The sequence below is a fragment of the Argopecten irradians genome, chromosome 1, assembly GCF_041381155.1.
Source record: "Argopecten irradians isolate NY chromosome 1, Ai_NY, whole genome shotgun sequence".
Classification (NCBI taxonomy): domain Eukaryota; kingdom Metazoa; phylum Mollusca; class Bivalvia; order Pectinida; family Pectinidae; genus Argopecten; species Argopecten irradians.
Window position 1 is genome coordinate 58,065,662 of NC_091134.1, and position 22,227 is coordinate 58,087,888.

Genomic DNA, 22,227 nt, shown 5'->3' on the forward strand with positions numbered 1-22,227 from the left:
CCGCATGTGATGCGGTCACACATGATTCTCAGTGTAATACTGCCAACAGCAAAACAGTCGTCCTTCTCTCTTTAAATATTGGGTACTAAAATTAACAGTACGGCCAAGACACATGTCCTTACCATTATATAATTAACCGGTCTATGTTTTCCTGTATCTGCTAAGTTTGTCCCATCTGACCATCTGTATGGACCCATAATTTTAAGTTATAATACATGTACATGTCATTAGAATTTGTACAGATTTTAGGAGGATATTTATCCAGTCACCTGATGTTATATAAGGTGTTGGATTAATAACTACATGATAGTTTTTTATTGTATGTAGCATGGTGAAACTTTAGCTCTTCTTGTTGCCAAGGGTTCCCAGTTTTAAAAATATCATGTTGTTTCTTTTTTTCTGTGTTCGTTGTTAACATCAGCTTGTATAAGTTGTCATAGTTGGTATGGATCAAAGCAGGTGGCTGCACATTCAAGGTCGAACTAGCTACTAGCTAGTTTGCTGTTCGTTATTGATTATACAATGTACTTTCTTAGATTATTATTGATGGTGATCTCTTGTTATTTTCCAGTTTTCATTTTTTTTTAAATTTTGCCATGCAGAAATGGGCCGCCCACTGTCCCCAGGGGTACATACATGTAAGGCCATATAGTATGAAAACTGCACAAGATATGTATATGAAATCTCTGTAAATGTTAAATAAATCTCTAAAATTCCAATTAAGATGAAGGAACAAGAAAAACATAACCAAAGGTATACTTTTAATGTATATATCACATCTTTTAATACACAACATAATTTATATCACTGTATTTTCTATGATTTTGCCAGCAACATACCATGAATATCCATTTGCACCAGTTGAAAATAACAAAATAATTCTTATACTGTCTGGTACACTTGTACAAAATGTAGCAAATAGGTGTCAAGAGAGATAACTCTCATAAAAAAAAATACTCTGCATCTTTTGGTCAATATCAATCATTAGTATTGAGATTACTGATTAGCCAATTTAAAACAGGAATAAAGTTATTATTGTGATGCCTTATCCTTTCAAGCTAAAAATCGATGATTGTTACCATAACTGTTCTCATAATATCAGAATCATATAATCGGGAAACCTTCTATAGAACTTTTTTGCTTTTATCTAGTGAATGTTTACAAATGTCAGCACTTTGTATTGAATGTTGTACACCTATAACCACTCCGTGTGTTAGCTGTTGACCGCCTCAGCCAATTGTACAATGTTCCTAGCTTGTAAGACAAGGGGCATGTCTATCATAGCACCACGGAATGTAAACGCACCCTACAACAGCAAAATACATCTAATTAGCAAAGATGAGAATGTTCTCACTTTTACCATAAGATTCCACCATACAACACCAATAAAAACTGTAATTTCTCTTAACTAATTATATATTTGAATTCAAATGGCAGAAGTGTATAGATGAGCATGTCTGGTCATTTTATATTATGTGATTCATCAGGCCCCGATTTCTCGAAACAAACTTAAAGGCCCACTACCTTTCCGAACCGGCTTTTAATTTTTAAAATGGGAATGTAAAACAAGATCGATATTTTTGTAGAGTCTTAAAAGTTATTAACTTACCGTTAATACTACATTTATCATCACCTTCTGAACGATTTGATTAAAATAAATAAAATGTTTATTTTCATAACGCGGGTCGTATTATGTTTCCCGCCGTCGTCCTAAATACCGCGCGGTAGTTGACTATCACTGCGCCAGACGGCAAAACGGCGAATCGACTCTCCACTGTTTTCATATATTACGCAGGAAATCTTGCATATGTTTGGGGTTGTAATCTTATTTTAGGTCATCGGTATGCATTTTCTGATGTTATTAATGTTTTTTAAGAAACCTTCATATTTTTCTCCGGAAAGGTCATGGGCCTTTAAGTAAAAAATTGACTTAAGCCATCAATCATATAAGTTACATAAGGACAAAAACTTAAGTTTTGACTTAAGTCTGCACATTTGTTTCAAGAAATCAGGGCCTGATTTTATCGACATTTCAGAAAAATAAATGATGAAACAAACTAAGATTAAACAAAATCTTTACAGATCTTAATCACAATAGAACTATAACTAGGATCTTGTTACCTTTCCCGACTGTGTATGAAGTGAGAAGGCTTGTAACAGCTCTGTGGCCCACTCAACACGTTCAGGACTGGGAGAGAAGGCTTTCTGGACTACCGGAATCTGGCCTGGATGGATTACTTGTTTCCCAGTAAAACCCATATCAGATCCATCTATTGACTGCTTTTCAAGGCCTTCTAGATCTGTAATTCCACAATTTCTGTTAGTGGCTTTTGTATTGTTTGTTTAGAGAATTATCAGCTACACAGCAATAGCTATGTTTCAGGGGACTTCAGGCCAAGAAAACTAGAGACTGTGTACATCTATAGAACAGAACATCTTCCTGTGATAGAGTTTGATTTCTTAAATCCCGAGGTAACTTTATAACAAACAGCCATCTATACTTGTATGTCAAGTGGTAAATTATACAATAGGTATAGGTCCTAGCTGTATCTTCAAGTCTCAGTGGTTTTTTCAACTGCATAATGGCACAAACTAGAGTAAACACAGTCATAAACATCATCAAATGTTTAAAGTCCTTTTGGATAGATAACTTAACATGATCTAACCTTATAATTTCCATCTCTACTTTGTGTCTAAATTCATACTATGTTTTCCAACTAAAGGGAGATAATCTAGTATTTATTATATTGGTATATCTAATAGCCTATTCACCTTCACCTACCAAGTGATACTGACATACGTCGGTAATCCCTTGGCCCGCTTTTACCGTGCCTGGGAAACTCGCGCGCTGATTGGCTGCAGTGATAATCGACAGCACACTCAGAGCGCCAATTACAAATCAACAGCATGGCTGTCTAAAAGCGAAAGTAGCGCTAGAATTAGCGACTTTCAAGAAAAAAAACAAGCGCTCTGATTGGTCAGAATTTACATAATCGACCAGTGACGAGACTGTGGTGAAATTTTTTGCCACCAGATGGCAGCCGTAGCAAAGCGCCGTAAAAGCGGCGGATTGTGTCAGGGCTAGTAAGGAGTGTAGTGGATTAACTTGCCTTGACGTGTGAAGATGTAGCCTATTAAGCCATTATAGGATTGGTTATAAATGTGTATTGTAATAATAATAATGAGTTGATTACATATACAGACTGTCTTATGTGACTTTCCAAGGGACCGTTACAAAAAAGTCACATAAGACAGGGAGTCACTTGAGACAGTCCCAAGGTCATCCGCAACATCACTGTACAAAAATCGGTCTTTAATTGTCTTTAAATTTATTTTTCATTATAAATATATCAATTAACCTGATTGTTTTAAAAAGAAATAAAAAATAATGATAAAAAATGATACTCTTTTTAATTAAAAATAATTTATATAATTAGTGCTAAATTACAAGCAGATGTACATTGATGTTTGGTTTTAAACTGTGTTCAAGAAAAAAATCTATTTAGAGGGGGTGTAATTTTGGGTTAAAACTCTCAATCATTTTTTTTAATTACCGTAAAAAAAATTGAATATCATGGTTTATCAGACTTAATAAAACCACAAAAATTAGACCTTCCTTAAATGACAACAGCAAAACAATTGCAGATGTTATGTAAATTCAAAAATATATTACTTTTGTATGTATGTAATATTTTAAAGCCTGGGCTTTATTTTGCTGAATTTTACAAATCTACTGTACAATGCTACTTAATAGCGGCCATTACATGTACAGAAGCCCAAGACTACATTTGTTTTTACAAGACTGTCTGGTGTTATGAGAAACGTTTGAAGAAAATATAGGGTTGCTGACTTGAGAATGGCAGTTATAATGACTGTCTACTCATATCAATGAATGAAATAATGTTTAATCATGAACGCCATGTACAAAACGAAAAGCGAGTCATCCAAGCCAAGCCATAGGATCACACGGTAGGCAAAATAAAACATGCCGATTTATTTAACGTGTCCAGTTATTTATTGCCGATGTTTACCATTGTTTATTCAGGAGAAATATATGGTTGATACCTGGCCTATTTGATAGTTTTAAACCAAATTTTGTGTAAAAAAACGATCTTTCGTGATCCGTCAAAACTGGTTACACAGTAATGTACTCTTATCGTAGTCAACAGTCAATGTCTATAGTTCGTTGTTCACACCTCTTATCGATCCTAATTAAAGCCTCAGGCGAATGAAAGGTCGCTCAAGACAGACTTGGTATAATTTGTGGGTTGTAAAAACACGGTCGCTTATCACGTAAGACAGGGAGTCGCTAAAAACAGACCAATCATATAGCAAAATACATTGGGGGGGTCTCAAGTAAGGTCACATAAGACAGGGAGTCGCTACATACAGGGGGTCGCTCAGACAGTCTCGACTGTAAGTAATATTTAAAATACTCTATTTATGATAATGTTTACCCAACCTAATTTAAAATAGACTTGTACTTCCGCTCCAATGAGATGCTCTACGTTATACTCCAATAAAAGATCAACTACTTCATGTTCGAGGTCACCTTAGCATGACCCCTTTGGTTAGCCAATCAGCACATCCCCTATAGCATAATGTAATTGAATCTCTTGGAAGTATAAGCGGCAACTAGCATGTCCCGAGATGTTTCAATTATAGGCCAGCTAGAAGTCATGCTGTGGTGACCCTGAACGGGAAGTTAATTGTTAGATCTTGTTTTCGAGCGTATCGTAGAGCACCACATAGTGGAGCAGAATTATCTAAGACTGAATTATACTGGCCACAATATCCTTCTATCATGATATCCTTGTTAGACCTCAGCACATTGCCAGATAAAATGTTATTTTAATTAATCATCAGAAAGCTGTTACCTAATGAGTAATGATACCTTTATAGTTAATGTAGACAAGGTCTATAGCCTGTAGTCTGAAAGCTTTAGCACAAGTCACAATCTTCTGACGGGCATACAACAATTCTGTGGCATCAGCCGTTCTGGTGGCACCTAATTAACAAAAAGTCTGACAGTTAAAGATGCTCCACCGCCAACAGAGCATAAATGGTATTCATGATTTGAACAATAATGGGGTGTTTAATCGTATATATATATATATATAATTCACACAAAAAATATAATAATATAATTCATTTGGCCTCTGGTGCATGCGCAATCAGTATTTCATTCCATATAGGATATAGCGACACAGAATTTTTTCAGATGCAATTAATTATTTTTTTATGTTTTTAACTTAAAGTAAAATTAGAAGCTCAAACTTTTCAATGGTGGTAATTATGTAAAGTAAGTAACTTTTGTAAGTGAAGAAAAATACTAAATTGTCTGCTCCTGTTTTTGATAGTAAAAAAATCCCATTTATCAGCAGTTGAGTATCTTTAAATACAATATCCAATAAATTTTCAATTTCAGGAACAAATGGAACAGTATTTCAAGTCTTGAATACAAAATATTTCAGAAAATTACATTCAATCTTAATTATGAGAGATACTTTTTCCCTTTTGCTGTTTTTTTCTTTATTCATTATCAGTTTTTGATTTGTCAAAATTATGCAAATATTTCATTATTATATCATTTCAAATATTTTATCATTAACTTCATTATTACTTCAGAATATTATTTCAAATAGTGTTACCAATATCAGCACAAAAATCGTCGGAGCCAAAAACAACTCCTGCTAGGTCAAACAATCCCTCCGAGTTTGCCAGTTCTGTTGTCCGTGTGAAGATATCTGTAAGGTTGATCAGACCAATAGCACTTTCTACAAAGGTAATTAATTGTACCTTCTCTTTTTGTACCCGATCTTTAAGTGATTCTTTCAGACATTCTGTAAACTGAAAAGTTTTAATATCACAATTAGTTGAAGTCAATCTCTAATATCAGAATACATGTACATACATTACAGTGTACTTTATTTTATTAATGTAAGAAAACCAGCAAGATTTTGTCCTTTTTGGGTGCTTTTTCATGAAAGCGAAATAATTATGGCTAATTACCAAAAGTTGTTATCAGTAAGCGGTATTCATGAATGATATATTATTTATATGGCTTTATTAGAACTAGCACCAGGGGAAGTAACTCTGGTGACCTTATACTACAAAGCCAGACTTGAGTATATATTGATAGGCTCTAGAGCTCTGTATCCTACCTGGTTTATTTCCTGTGGCCTGTCTACCTTAGGAAGCATGAGAGTCTTGGGCATTCGGTCAGCTCCAAATATGACCTTGAGGTCATCTGCCATCAATCCACTGTCCACAGAATTGACCCTGACCACACATTCTGTCCCTCCAAAGTCCAGGTTATCAAGCATCTTTTTAATAGTGTTCCGAGCCTCCTCCTGTACATCATCACAACTATGTACAGTAAAACACGTTTATATCAAACCTCTGGTAAACAACAGAACTACTTTGTTACAAGAATAGTTCGCTATAAACATCTTATATACAAAGCTTGATGGCAGGGAATGAAAACAATGTTATAACCATGGATTCGTTATAAATGTGTTTAACACTATTATTCATCATGGCATTTCCAATGTTATTTTTTTTTTTTGACATTTATATGGAGTTTTGCATTATTAATAACTTAATTAAATTTTACTTAGAATTTTCTAAATAGTGAACCTTTCTATTTACAGCCACACCATCTTCACAATCCATTACGGCACAATCAACATCAAGACCTGTGATTTTCTGGAGTTTCCGTTCATCATTTCCTGGCACATATAACACTGCTCTCCGAGGGGTATAGGCAGGTTGGTTCAGTGTCTCGGCACAACTAGAAAGTTGTCTCCCTTTTCCCATTTTGTAAACCTGCTGTAGATAGTCATGATTCTTAAGCTGGCTGAATGTTAAGCCACGAACGTTAGATTTTTGTAGACTTCTTATCAAAGTCAGAATCCCCCTCATCTTCCGAAAAGTTTAGATTTGACCTGAAAGTAAATACTGAAACAGTAAATATCTGGCTAAAATGACAAGTCTGCGGTTCCAGTTGAACCTTGTATCCATATTAATTCATTTTTGACCATCAAAATTGAATGTTTATTGAGTGGTTGTTTGGTTGATTTTGCTTTACTAATAAAAACATGGACAGCTAGACTCCAACCCCTGCATACAAGCATCAGGTATGTTGCATATAATGTATTATCTCCTTACAGAATCAGAAACATATATACATAGAGTCTATTAGATATATTTCTGTTACAATATATATATATATATTGGAAAGCTTGCCAGTTTTAATTTAGTGCATCTCACCAAAGTAAAATTTATAAAAAATTAAGGCAGAATTCAATGTCTGTCACAATGTTACTGTTCACAGTGTAACAGAAGAGGAGAAAATGTAGCAGCCAGACCGGGATTTAAACCCGGGACCTCCGAACACAACACCAGCCAAATGCTCTGCTGAACAGTAGCTATGGTGCTACCAGACCTGGTTATGGTTCATATAAAGGCTTTAACCAGTGATATTTTGCGCAAGTACCTATAACTCATTACTGTGCTGCAATAACTCGAACAATTTAATTAAGCCTATAACTCATTACTGTGCTGCAATTGAACAAAACTAACTTCATTAATTGTTGGTATGTACCCTGGCTAACTGTCAGTCTTACTGTGGATATGTTATTTGTGAAGCTGCTTGTTAATTTCAGTAAAATAAGAGAAAAATGTATATTTCTGGAGAAGACATAGAACTCGTGTGAATTGCATTGATAGCACCAAATAAGCATGCTTATGTAACGAAGCTGCGGTGCGCTTTGTTGCTATATTTTCCGGAAATTATATTAACCGAGACTTTGGCAGGAATTTGCTGGGCACGAGATCTCGGGACTGCGCCGAGACTTTCAGTTTTTAGCTCCCCTTAGAATAGGGGGAGCTAATGTTGTCACCCCGGCGTCGGCGTCAGCGTTGGCGTCCCATTTCATGTTAAAGTTTTTGAGCAAGTTTCTGTTTCGTCAATTGTTTTAGCTTAAGTCATCATAAATGTTTATGATTTTATTTTCCTAATGTGTATGGATGCTGAACGTGATAATACAACTTATTTGGGGCCCTTTAGGGATTTTTGAGTCTGTTAATTTGTCATATTTCCATGTTAAAGTTTTTGAGCAAGTTTCTATTTTGTCAATTGTTTAAGCATAAGTCATCATAAATGTTTATGATTTTATTTTCCTAATGTGTATGGATGCTGAACGTGATAACACAACCAATTTGGGGCCCTTTAGGGGGTTTTTGAGTCTGTTAATTTGTCATATTTCCATGTTTAAATAGTAAATACTTGAACATCAACTTCTTCTGAATAGGCGAGCTTTGCTGTTCTCCAACAGCTCTTGTTCTACCGGGCCTTGAGAGGTGAGGGTTGTGTTTTTGAATCCTATGTAATTTTTATATATTTGTCGCCCATCCTTTCCCTAATTTGCTGTTATCGTATAGTATGGAAATGCATTAACATTACTGTGTGTGTATTTTTCGCTGTCAGTCGATATTTTTGCTATATTTTTGAGTTTGAAATACTTGTGAAATTGTGCAATGTCGGACTTGGCATGTCTCGCTTTTAGACGGGTTTCGATAGTAAGTAAAAGTCTTCACTCTTGTGTTGAGAGCCGTTGGTAGGCTGGAAAAGAGTGGGAGCCTCCTGTGTTGAGTTTCGGGGTTAACCGTTAAGGAGATATTTTGAGAATCTTCGCTGGAGAACGGTGTTTGTGAAATTGGAGGTTAAACTATCCATAATCGGCCCGGTGTGTAGCGCCACGTGCTCGGTCTTTCATTGATTGGTAGGAGTTAATTCTGATAGCGAAAACGTGAGAATATTAGCAGCAAAACTGACCATTACACAGTACTTCCCACTGAGCCACGCGGGTATTTTGTTGTCGCCTTTACACATGTTAAATATTAATAAACTGTAAAATGAATTTGATGTCGTCCATTGTCCATACTCGCTAGTACCTTTGAATATTGTAGCGAGACATAGGAATCTGCAAGCTAACGCGGCAGTTGAACCCAGGGCAAAACAAATTAATTGTATCATTCTTACTCTATGCTAATGACTGCGGTCGTAGCGAAACAAGTCGTTACACTATCGTGTTCAGTATTGAGTATGCCAGGTACTCCAACCGTTTGTTTAGCAAAATCAGACCAGCGAATAGCGCAGGAGCCTATTGTCGTAAATGCAAATGGCTGCTTTAAATGGCGGATCACAAAGCATATAAGAAGACATTTTAATTGATACAAGTGCTCTTATATACACTATAAGGTACTCTGAATATGACAAGAAGACTATTTACGAAAAAAATAGTTAAAATATGGACTTTGAGGCTCTTTCCGGAAATTTGCATTTTTCACCCCAAACAGATCTGTTGAACTATTTTTTTCGTGAAGAGTCTTCTTGTCATGTTCAGAATACCTTATGGTGTCTATATAAGAACATTTGTATCAATTGAGATGGGTTCTTATATGCGATATTTGTGATCCACCTTTTATAGCAGCCATTTGCATTATAATTTACTACAATAGGCTCCTGCGCTATTTGCTGGTCCGATTTTGCCAAACAAAATGTTGGAGTACCTGGCATATTCACAACTGAACACGATGGCATGATTATTTGGTTCGATCCATCAATGCAATTCACGCGAGTTCTATGTCTTCTCCAGAAATATATATTTTTCTCATATTTTACTGAATTTTACAAACAGCTTCACAAATTACATACCAACAGTAAGACTGACAGTTAGCAAGGGTATATAGGCCTACCAACAATTAATGAAATTAGTTTTGTTCAATTGCAGCACAGTAATGAGTTATAGGCTTGCAAAATAGCACTGGTTAAAGCCTTTACATGAACCTTAAAACAACTTTCGAGTTACAATATTGCAAGTGCAAGGTCTATCAACAGTCATACTGGTGGTCTCGGCAGTGTCTAACGTTACAGTACTATGACTAATCTGCATGGAGCTAATCCAATGATACAAATTCAAAGCATGAGATACTTGCCTACTACTCACTATCTAGGCTAGGCTAAACAAACGCAAACATATTCGTCTGTATCGCGATAGATGCAGAGTTCGTTTTCTAGCTCAATGTTATGATAGATGGCGCTCCTTTTCCGGAAGTTAATTTCTATGTTTGATCACGTGACGATGTATTTTTAATCACTCGTCTGCAGGAGAGGCAATGCCGGTTTCATTCTGTCAAAAATGTACGATTTCAGAAATTAGTGAGAAATGTTGAGGTAGGTCATCAATATCAACAAAAAGGAGGTATGGTTTGTTAAGCTAATGTCAAGAATATTGCCCGTTTATACCGCCATCTGGACCATTTCGGCGACAGATGCTGGAATCGGTACGAATCCTCATCAATATTTCGTCTGCAGGTAGGATTAGATTACGCCGTTAATTGTAGATTTATACAATGACTGACGCTATTTTATGGCGTAAGGTAATGTTGAAACTGGCAACAAGATCACAAAGTTATGTCTGAACAATTGTATTATTGGAAACCATGAATTAGTACATGTAGGTTTTCTAATTAATATGATTCATCAAAAGTGAGCCGTATTACAAATGTAGGTCCATCTTATCCGGGGTACATGACTAACTTACATTTGTACATGTGCATAGGCCTATGTATGTCGTGTTGTCTAAACTAGTCAACATTTTTATGTGTTTTCAATATAAATATGTATTATGATACATGAAGTATAAGATGGTAGACCAGATACCATCTCTACAGTAGTTAACTTTATTTAATTTGAAAATTACACCCTTATAGATGCAGATAAGAACATAATTTATTACAATTGCATTAATCTTACAGTTGCATAATCATAATGTATCTTTATCAGGATACATTAGAACATTAGAGAGTGATTTTCATCCTGGTACATTGTCATGTATCGTCATTTATAATTGTTAATATAGTTTGCTGTTTTAGATCCAATTAATCAAAATTTGTTTTTCACATGTTGTATGCTCATCACTTTAAGTCTTATAACTATTTCAAATGTTGAGTACTACACAGCTTTATGAAACGAACAAATAGAAGATATTCAAAACTTATGGTTAACACAAAAACACAACAATTAACACGTACAGCCAAGATTTAATATGGAGCGTAAAATTTCCCTTTTTTTTATTTAATTATCACGTCATGTACTAGAACACTAAACAATTCAATTCTTTATACTCTATATATAGTCCATGTACATTAGGATTTAGATTAGTTTGAACACTCAGATATAAGTTTCATCATGGTTCCACTTATTTAAGAAGATAAATACTAAATAGAATTGATGAATACAGGTGACATCATATCCCATACAGGTGACATCATATCCCATATATGTGACATCATATTCCATACAGGTGACATCATATCCCATACAGATGGCATCTTATCCAATACAGGTGTACACCATATCTCATATAGGTGACATCATATCCCAATACAAGTGGCATCATATCCCATACAGGTGACATCATATCCCATACAGGTGACATCATATCCCTACAGGTGACATCATATTCAATACAGGTGTACACCATATATCATACAGATAACACCATATCAGTACAGGTGTACACCATATTTCATAAAGGTGTCATATCCCCAAGTGACATCATATCCCATACAGGTGACATCATATCCCATAAAGATGACACCATATCCCATACAGGTGACATCATATCCCATACAGGAGACACCATATCCCATACAAGTGACATCATATCCCATACAAATGACATCATATCAAATACAGTGACATCATATCCCATACAGGTGACACCATATCTCATACAAGTGAGACACATATGACTCATCCATACAAATGACATCATATCCCATACAGGTGACATCATATCCCATACAGGTGACATCATATCCCATACAGGTGACATCATATCCCATACAGGTGACATCATATCCCATACAGATGAAATCATATCCCATACAGGTTACATCATATCCCATACAAGTGCCATCATATCCCATACAGGTGACACCATATCCCATATAGGTGACACCATATCCCATACAGGTGACATCATATCCCATACAGGTATCATATCCCATTAAGGTGACATCATATCCCATACAGGTGACACCATATCCCATATAGGTGACATCATATCCCATACAGGTGACATCATATATCATACAGGTGACTTCATATTCCATAAGGTGACACCATATCCCATACAGGTGACACCATATCTCATACAGGTGACATCATATCCCATACAGGTGACATCATATCCCATACAGGTGACATCATATCTCATACAGGTGACATCATATCCCATACAGGTGACACCATATCTCATACAGGTGAAATCATATCCCATACAGGTGACATCATATCCTATACAGGTGATATCATATCCATACAGGTGAAATCATATCCCATACAGGTAACATCATATCCCATACAGGTGAAATCATATCCCATACAGGTGAAATCATATCCCATACAGGGACATAATATCCCATACACTTGAAATCATATCCCATACAGGTGACATATCCCATACAAGGTGAAATCATATCCCATACAGGTGACATCATATCCCATACAAGTTGACATCATATCACATATAGGTGAAACCATATCCCATACAGGAGACACCATATCCAATATAGGTGACACCATATCCCATAAAGGTGTTACACCATATCCCATACAGGTTACATCATATCCCATACAAATGACATCATATCCCATATAGGTGACATCATATCCCGTACAGATGACATCATATCTCATACAGGTGATATCATATCCCATACAGGTGACATCATATCTCATACAGGTGACATCGTATCTCATACAGGTGGCACCATATCCCATAAAGGTGACACCACATCCCATACAGGTGAAATCATATCCCATACAGGTTAAATCATATCCCATACAAGTGACATCATATCTCATACAGGTGATATCATATCTCATACAAGTGACTTCATATCCCATTAAGGTGACACCATATCTCATACAGGTGAAATGATATCCCATACAGGTGACATCATATCACATACAGGTGTACACCATATCTCATACAGGTGACATCATATCCCATACAGGTGACATCATATCCCATACAGGTGGCACCATATCCCATACAGGTGACATCATATCCCATACAAGTGACATCATACCCCATACAAGTTACATCATACCCCATACAGGTTACATCATATCGCATACAGGTGACATCATATCTCATACAGGTGACAGCATATCCCATACAGGTGACATTATATCCCATACAGGTGACATCGTATCTCATACAGGTGGCACCATATCCCATAAAGGTGACACCATATCCCATACAAGTGACATCATATCCATACAGGTTACATCATATCCCATCTAGGTGACATCATATCCCGTACAGGTGACATCATATATCATACAGGTGACATCATATCCCATACAAGTGTACATCATATCCCATACAGGTGGCACGATATCTTACAAAGGTGACACCATATCCCATACAAGTTACATCATACCCCATACAGGTTACATCATATCTCATACAGGTGACATCATATCTCATACAGGTGACAGCATATCCCATACAGGTGACATTATATCCCATACAGGTGACATCGTATCTCATACAGGTGGCACCATATCCCATAAAGGTGACACCATATCCCATACAAGTGACATCATATCCCATACAGGTTACATCATATCCCATCCAGGTGGCATCATATCCCGTACAGGAGACATCATATATCATACAGGTGACATCATATCCCATACAAGTGTACATCATATCCCATACAGGTGGCACCATATCCCATAAAGGTGACACCATATCCCATACAAGTGACATCATATCCCATACAGGTGACATCATATCCCATACAAGTGACATCATATCCCATACAGGTTACATCATATTCCATACTTGTGAAGTATTAAAGAACTTATTTGTCATAGTATATTTTTATATATATATTATTTCAAATTATTTGCTGTATGACCCATATATTTTGAGATATAGATATACAATTTGTCTATCTGCTTTTATTGGCAAGTCATCATTTGAGATAAAAGAGTGATTTGTTATGTTCTGTTTGTTATCACTTATATAGGTAATATCGGGGACTCTAATTGTAAACAAAATCAGTAGTAAGATCCAAGCGACATAGGCTCAAACAACATCGAGCTTAAATCCCCATACTATCTTATCATCAAAGTCCTCTATACCAGAGGCTATTGGTCTCTTATTCATTACAGACACACAAAAACTCTTTACTATCAATAATGCTATATAAAATGTGTCATGTATCAGTCTTCTTGTAAAGCATTCTGAGGAGCTAATATATTTTACTGTGCATTATGTACATGTCACATAGCAGTTGAAACACAGTGTAAAATTTTTGTTTCAGTAAATGGCTGATTTTACCTCTGACCCACATCACTCGATTGACTAATGAGGTCTGACCATGACACTGTAAGTCCCGTCCAGACATAGTGGTCAGTATGCTGAATGATTATATAGTAGAGAAGTTACAGCAGTACATAGGGAAGTATGTGGAGAATATTGACCCTGAAAAGCTGAACTACAGCATCTTAAAGGGTAAGTATTGTCGTTGAGCTGTATTATAATTAGGGCCACAATGGCTAACAGTGGTTAAGGTATCACAAACCACATGACCTGAACAACATTCTAACTCTGTTATCACAACCACATCCTACTCCTGTGACATAGTTAACAAAGTGACCAACTCTGTGATCTACAAAGAGTGAACACCATTCTACAACCCACTCTGTATCACAAGCCACATTCACCCTGTATCACAAACCACATCCTACGACTGTGACATACGTTAACAAAATGACCAAACTTTCTACAACCACCCTGTATCACAACCAAATCCTACCTTCTGGTGACATAGTTAACAAAATGACCAACATTCTACAACCACCCTGTATCACAACCACATCCTACCTTGTGACATAGTTAACAAATTAAAGTGACCCAACATTCTACAACCACCCTGTATCACAACCACATCCTACTCTGAGACATAGTTAACAAAATGACCAACATTCTACAACCACCTTTATCACAACTCACATTCCTACCCATGTGACATAGTTAACAAAGTCGAACAAATACTACAACCACCTTGTATAACAACACATCCACCCTGTGGTATCGTTAACAAACGACCAAAATTCTACAACCTACCCTGTATGACAATAGTTACCTAGTTAAAGTGACCAACATTCTACAACCACCCTGTATCACAACCACATCCTACACTGTGACATAGTTACAACAAAGTGACCAACATTCTACAACCCACCCTGTATCAACAACCACATCCCTACCAGTGAAATAGTTTACAAAGTGACCAAACATTCTACAACCACCCTGTATCACAACCAACATCCTACACCTGTGACATTGTTAACAAAATGACCAACATTCTACAAACCTACCCTGTATCACACCACATCCTACCCTGTAGACATAGTTAACAAAATGTGACCAACATTCTAAAACCACCCTGTATCACAACCACCATCCTACCCTGTGGACATAGTTAACAAAGGAGTGACCAAACATTCTACAACCACCCTGTTCACAACCACATCCTACCTGTAGACATAGTTAACAAAGGAGACAACTTCTACCTGTATCACACACATCTACCTGTGACATAGTTAACAAAATGACCAAACATTCTACAACCACCCTGTTCACAAACCACATCCTACCCTGTTGACATTAGTTAACAAAATGACCAACATTCTACAACCACCCTGTATCACAACCACAATCCTACCTGTGACATATGAATTAACAAAGTGACCAACGTTCTAACAACCAGCATTTATCACAACCTCATCCTACCCCTTTGCACACTGTTGAAAAATGATAGACCAAACATTTTACAACACACCCCGCTTGATCACAACCTACTTACTACCCAGTTAAATAAGAAAACAAAGAGACCAACTTTCTACAACCAGCATGTATCACAACCACATCCTACCCTGTGACAATATTTAACAAATTGGACCAACATTCGTCAACCCATCCTGTAACAAACAACCTCAATCCCTACTCTGTTCATAGTTAACAAAATGACCAACGTTCTATACAACCCAGCCTGTATCACAGCCACCTTCCTACCTGTGGTACATAGTTAACAATAATGAACCAACACTTCTACAAACAACACTTTATCACATCCACATCCTACTCTGTGACTATAGGTAACAAAGTGAACAACAATCTACAACACCCTGTATCACAAACCACAATTCTACTTTGTGACATAGTTAACAAAATGACCCAACTTTGTTCAAGCACCCTGTATCACAACACATCCTACCATGAGACATCGTTATAAACAAAGTGCACATCATTCTACAACCACCCCTGTTTCACAACCACGATCCTTCCTTTTCGACATAGAGATTAACAAGAGAGACCAACATTCTTACAACCACCCCTTGAATCTCATACCACATCCTATGCTGGACATAGTTTACGAAAGTGACCAACAGTCTACATCCACCCTGTGATCAGCAACCATCATCCTACTCTGTGACATAGTTAGAACAATGGAACAACAGTCACAACAAACCCTGTATCACAACCACATCTACCTACCCTGGTGACATAGTTAATCGAAAGTGGTACCAACATTCTACAATACACCCTGTATCTACAACCACATCTGTACTCTTGTGACAGTAGTTACTCAAAATGACACATCAGTTCTTACAACCTACCCTGTTTCATTCAACCACATCTTAACTCAGTTTACATAAGTTAACAATTATGACTTATCGTTCAACAACCAGCCTGTTTCACAACCACAATGCCTTCTCTCGTGACATAGATAACCAGAAGAGACCACTAATTCTTAACCACCACCCATTGTTATACAAATACCATCATCCACTCCCAGTTACATAAGGTAAAAACGAGGACACATCGTTCTACAACCACAGCCCTGTATCATCATCCCTACAATTCACTTCACCTCTGTCTTATGTAATACAATTTGTCCAACTTTCTACAAATCACTACTGTCTCTCAACCTCTTCATACCCTGTGACATACGTTTAACAAAAATTATTGTACCAACACTGCTCTATACAAACACCCTGTATCACAAACCAATTTCTTCTCTGAGTACATAGTTTAACAAATTAAAGTGACCAACATTCTACACACCACCCTGGTATCACAATCCACATTTCTACGCTGTGAATTTTTGTTTAACAAAGTGACCAACATTCTAAGCAACCATCATGGTATCACAAACCTATATCCGACTCTTGAGCAAAGTTAACAATTGACCAACATTCCTTCCACAACCCTGTAACACTACCACATCTTACCCTGTGATTATTAGTTAACGAAGTAGCCAACATTCTACAAGCACCCTGTATCACAACCAGCAGCCTACTCTTTGACATAGTTAGTTAATTAAAGTGACCATAATTTCTACAACCCCACCTGTATCACAACTCACAATTCTACTTCCTGTGTCATAAGTTAACAAAGATGGACCACACATTTCTAGCCAACCCACCCTGTAAGTCACAAACCAACATCCTACTCTGTGACATAGGTTAACTCAAAGGTACCCAACCATTCTACAACACCCTGTTATCTCAACCACATTCTACCCAGTGACTTAGTTAAGAAAGTGACCAACCGTTCTACAACCAGAACTGTATCTCAACCACATCTACCCTGTGACATTTTTTTTTTTGTAGGTTTTTAACAAAGTGACCAACATTCTACAACACCCTGTATCACAACACATCCTACCCAGTGACATAGTAAGAAAGTGACCAACATTCTACAACCACCCTGTATCACAACCACATCCTACCTCTGTGACATAGTGTAACAAATATAGTGACCAACAGTGACCAACATTCTACAACCACCCTGTATCACAACATAACAGAAGTTTCTACAACCACCCTGTATCACAACCACATCCTACTCTGTGACATAGTTAACAAAGTGACCAACATTCTACAACCAATATCACCACATCATTACTCTGTGACATAGTTAACAAACATACAAAACATTACAACCACAACCACATTCCTACCCTGTGACATAGTTAACAAAGTACCAACATTCTACAACCACCCTGTATCACAACACATTTACCCTGTAGTTAACAAAATGGAACATTCTACAACCACCCTGTATCACAACCACATTACAACATAGTTAACAAAGTGACCAACCACCCTGTATTGAACATTTACTTGACATAGTTAAAAAGTGACCAACATTCTAAAACCACCCTGTATTTTTCAACCACATCCTACCTTGTGACATAGTTAACAAATTAAAGTGACCAACATTCTACAACCACCCTGTATCACAACCACATCCTACCCTGTGACATAGTTAACAAATTAAAGTGACCAACATTCTACAACCACCCTGTATCACAACCACATCCTACTCTGTGACATAGTTAACAAAGTGACCAACATTCTACAACCACCCTGTATCACAACCACATCCTACTCTGTGACATAGTTAACAAAATGACCAACATTCTACAACCACCCTGTATCACAACCACATCCTACTCTGTGACATAGTTAACAAAGTGACCAACATTCTACAACCACCCTGTATCACAACCACATCCTACCCTGTGACATAGTTAACAAAGTGACCAACATTCTACAACCACCCTGTATCACAACCACATCCTACTCTGTGACATAGTTAACAAAGTGACCAACATTCTACAACCACCCTGTATCACAACCACATCCTACCTTGTGACATAGTTAACAAATTAAAGTGACCAACATTCTACAACCACCCTGTATCACAACCACATCCTACCTGTGACATAGTTAAAAAAATGGACCAACATTCTACAACCACCCTGTATCACAACCATCCAGGTTACTTGTGATAGTTAACAAAAATGACCAACATTCTACAACAACACCCTGTATCACAACCACATCCTACCCTGTGACATAGTTAACAAAGTGACCAACATTCTACAACCACCCTGTATCACAACCACATCCTACCCTGTGACATAGTTAACAAAGTGACCAACATTCTACAACCACCCTGTATCACAACCACATCTATCCTGATTCTGTGACATAGTTAACAAAAAACCAACATTCTACAACCACCCTGTATCACAACCACATCCTACCCTGTGTGTTATACAAAGTGACCAACATTCTACAACCACCCTGTATCACAACCACATCCTACTCTGTGACATAGTTATCAATTAATGTGACCAACATTCTACAACAGCCCTTATCACAACCACATCCTACTCTGTGACATAGTTAACAAATTAAAGTGACCAACATTCTACAACCACCCTGTATCACAACCACATCCTACCCTGTGACATAGTTAACAAAGTGACCAACATTCTACAACCACCCTGTATCACAACCACATCCTACCCTGTGACATAGTTAACAAAATGACCAACATTCTACAACCACCCTGTATCACAACCACATCCTACCCTGTGACATAGTTAACAAATTAAAGTGACCAACATTCTACAACCACCCTGTATCACAACCACATCCTACTCTGTGACATAGTTAACAAATTAAAGTGACCAACATTCTACAACCACCCTGTATCACAACCACATCCTACTCTGTGACATAGTTAACAAAGTGACCAACATTCTACAACCACCCTGTATCACAACCACATCCTACCCTGTGACATAGTTAACAAAGTGACCAACATTCTACAACCACCCTGTATCACAACCACATCCTACTCTGTGACATTTATTAAAAAGTGACCAACATATACAACCACCCTGTATCACAACCACAATCCTACTCTGTGACATAGTTAACAAAAAGTGACCAACATTCTACAACCACCCTGTATCACATCCTACTCTGTGACATAGTTAACAAATTATGACCAACATTCTACAACCACCCTGTATCACAACCACATCCTACCTATGCACCCAAAATGACCAACATTCTACAACCACCCTGTATACAACTCACATCCTTACTCTGTGACATAGTACACAAAATATGTTTCAACCACATCCTATCAAGAGTGACAATTCACAACAACATCCTACCTGTGACATAAGTTAACAAAATGACCAACATTCTACAACCACCCTGTATTGAAGGATCATCATATCCCCAGGTGACATCATACAGGTGACATCATATCCCATACAGATGGCATCATATCTAATACAGGTGTACACCATATCTCATATAGGTGACATCATATCCCAATACAAGTGACATCATATCCCATACAGGTGACATCATATCCCATTACAGGTGACATCATATCCCCTACAGGTGACATCATATCCAATACAGGTGTACACCATATATCATACAGGTGACATCGTATCCCATACAAGTGACATCATATCCCGTACAGGAGACACCATATCATACAAGTGACATCGTATCCCATACAAATGACATCATATCCAATACAGGTGACATCATATCCCATACATATCCCATACAGGTGTACACCATATCTCAATACAGGTGACATCAGATCCCATACAAATGACATCATATCCCATACAGGTGACATCATATCCCATACAGGTGACATCATATTTCATACAGGTGACATCATATCCCATACAGGTTACATCATATCCCATACAGGTGACATCGTATCTCATACAGATGGCACCATATCCCATAAAGGTGACACCATATCCCATATAGATGAAATCATATCCCATACAGGTTAAATCATATCCCATACCAGTGCCATCATATCCCATACAGGTGACACCATATCCCATATAGGTGACACCATATCCCATATAGATGTACACCACATCCCATATAGGTGACATCATATATCATACAAGTGACTTCATATCCCATTAAGGTGACATCATATCCCATACAGGTGACACCATATCCCATACAGGTGACATCATATCCCATACAGGTGATATCATATTCAATACAGGTGTACACCATATCTCATACAGGTGACACCATATCTCATACAGGTGACATCATATCCTATACAGGTGATATCATATCCCATACAGGTGAAATCATATCCCATACAGGTAACATCATATCCCATACAGGTGAAATCATATCCCATACAGGTGAAATCATATCCCATACAGGGGACATAATGTCCCATACACTTGAAATCATATCCCATACAGGTGACATATCCCATACAGGTGAAATCATATCCCATACAGGTGACATCATATCCCATACAAGTGACATCATATCACATATAGGTGACACCATATCCCATACAGGAGACACCATATCCAATATAGGTGACACCATATCCCATAAAGGTGACATCATATCCCATACAGGTGAGATTGTATCTCATACAGATGGCACCATATCCCATAAAGGTGACACCATATCCCATACAGATGAATTCATATCCCATACAGGTTAAATCATATCCCATACAAGTGCCATCATATCCCATACAGGTGACACCATATCCCATATAGGTGACACCATATCCCATATAGATGTACACCATATCCCATATAGGTGACATCATATATCATACAAGTGACTTCATATCCCATTAAGGTGACATCATATCCCATACAGGTGACATCATATCCCATACAAGTGACATCATACCCCATACAGGTTACATCATATCGCATACCGGTGACATCATATCCCGTACAGTTGACATCATATCTCATACAAGTGACTTCATATCCCATTAAGGTGACATCATATCCCATACAGGAGACATCATGTCTCATACAGGTGACATCATATCTCATACAAGTGACTTCATATTCCATTAAGGTGACACCATATCTCATACAGGTGAAATCATATCCCATACAGGTGAAATCATATCACATACAGGTGTACACCATATCTCATACAAGTGACATCATATTCCATACAGGTGACATCATATCCCATACAGGTGACATCATATCCCATACAGGTGATATCATATTCCATACAGGTGACATCATATCTCATACATGTGACATCGTACCTCATACAGGTGGCACCATATCCCATAAAGGTGACACCACATCCCATACAGGTGAAATCATATCCCATACAGGTTAAATCATATCCCATACAAGTGGCATCATATCTCATACAGGTGACACCATATCCAATATAGGTGACATCATATTCCATATAGGTGTACACCATAT

General features: G+C 37.3%; 1 protein-coding gene across 2 annotated transcripts; it reads right to left on the minus strand.

Moving 5' to 3' along the window:
• Window positions 1-748: 748 nt before the first annotated feature.
• Window positions 749-10,114, minus strand: LOC138335134 (citramalyl-CoA lyase, mitochondrial-like). 2 transcript variants are annotated; one of them, XM_069284084.1, is made up of 7 exons: window positions 10,014-10,114; window positions 6,640-6,947; window positions 6,165-6,353; window positions 5,652-5,850; window positions 4,895-5,008; window positions 2,122-2,300; window positions 749-1,306 (listed from the first exon to the last, which is right to left on the minus strand). In XM_069284084.1, exons 2-7 carry the CDS (start codon window positions 6,922-6,924, stop codon window positions 1,214-1,216), a joined length of 1,059 nt encoding a protein of 352 aa, XP_069140185.1. In that variant the 5' UTR covers window positions 6,925-6,947; window positions 10,014-10,114; the 3' UTR covers window positions 749-1,213. The 2 variants fall into 2 exon arrangements, with proteins under 2 accessions (XP_069140185.1, XP_069140176.1); XM_069284075.1 differs by having other exon boundaries at window positions 10,003-10,114.
• Between the last annotated feature and the right edge of the window lie 12,113 nt (window positions 10,115-22,227).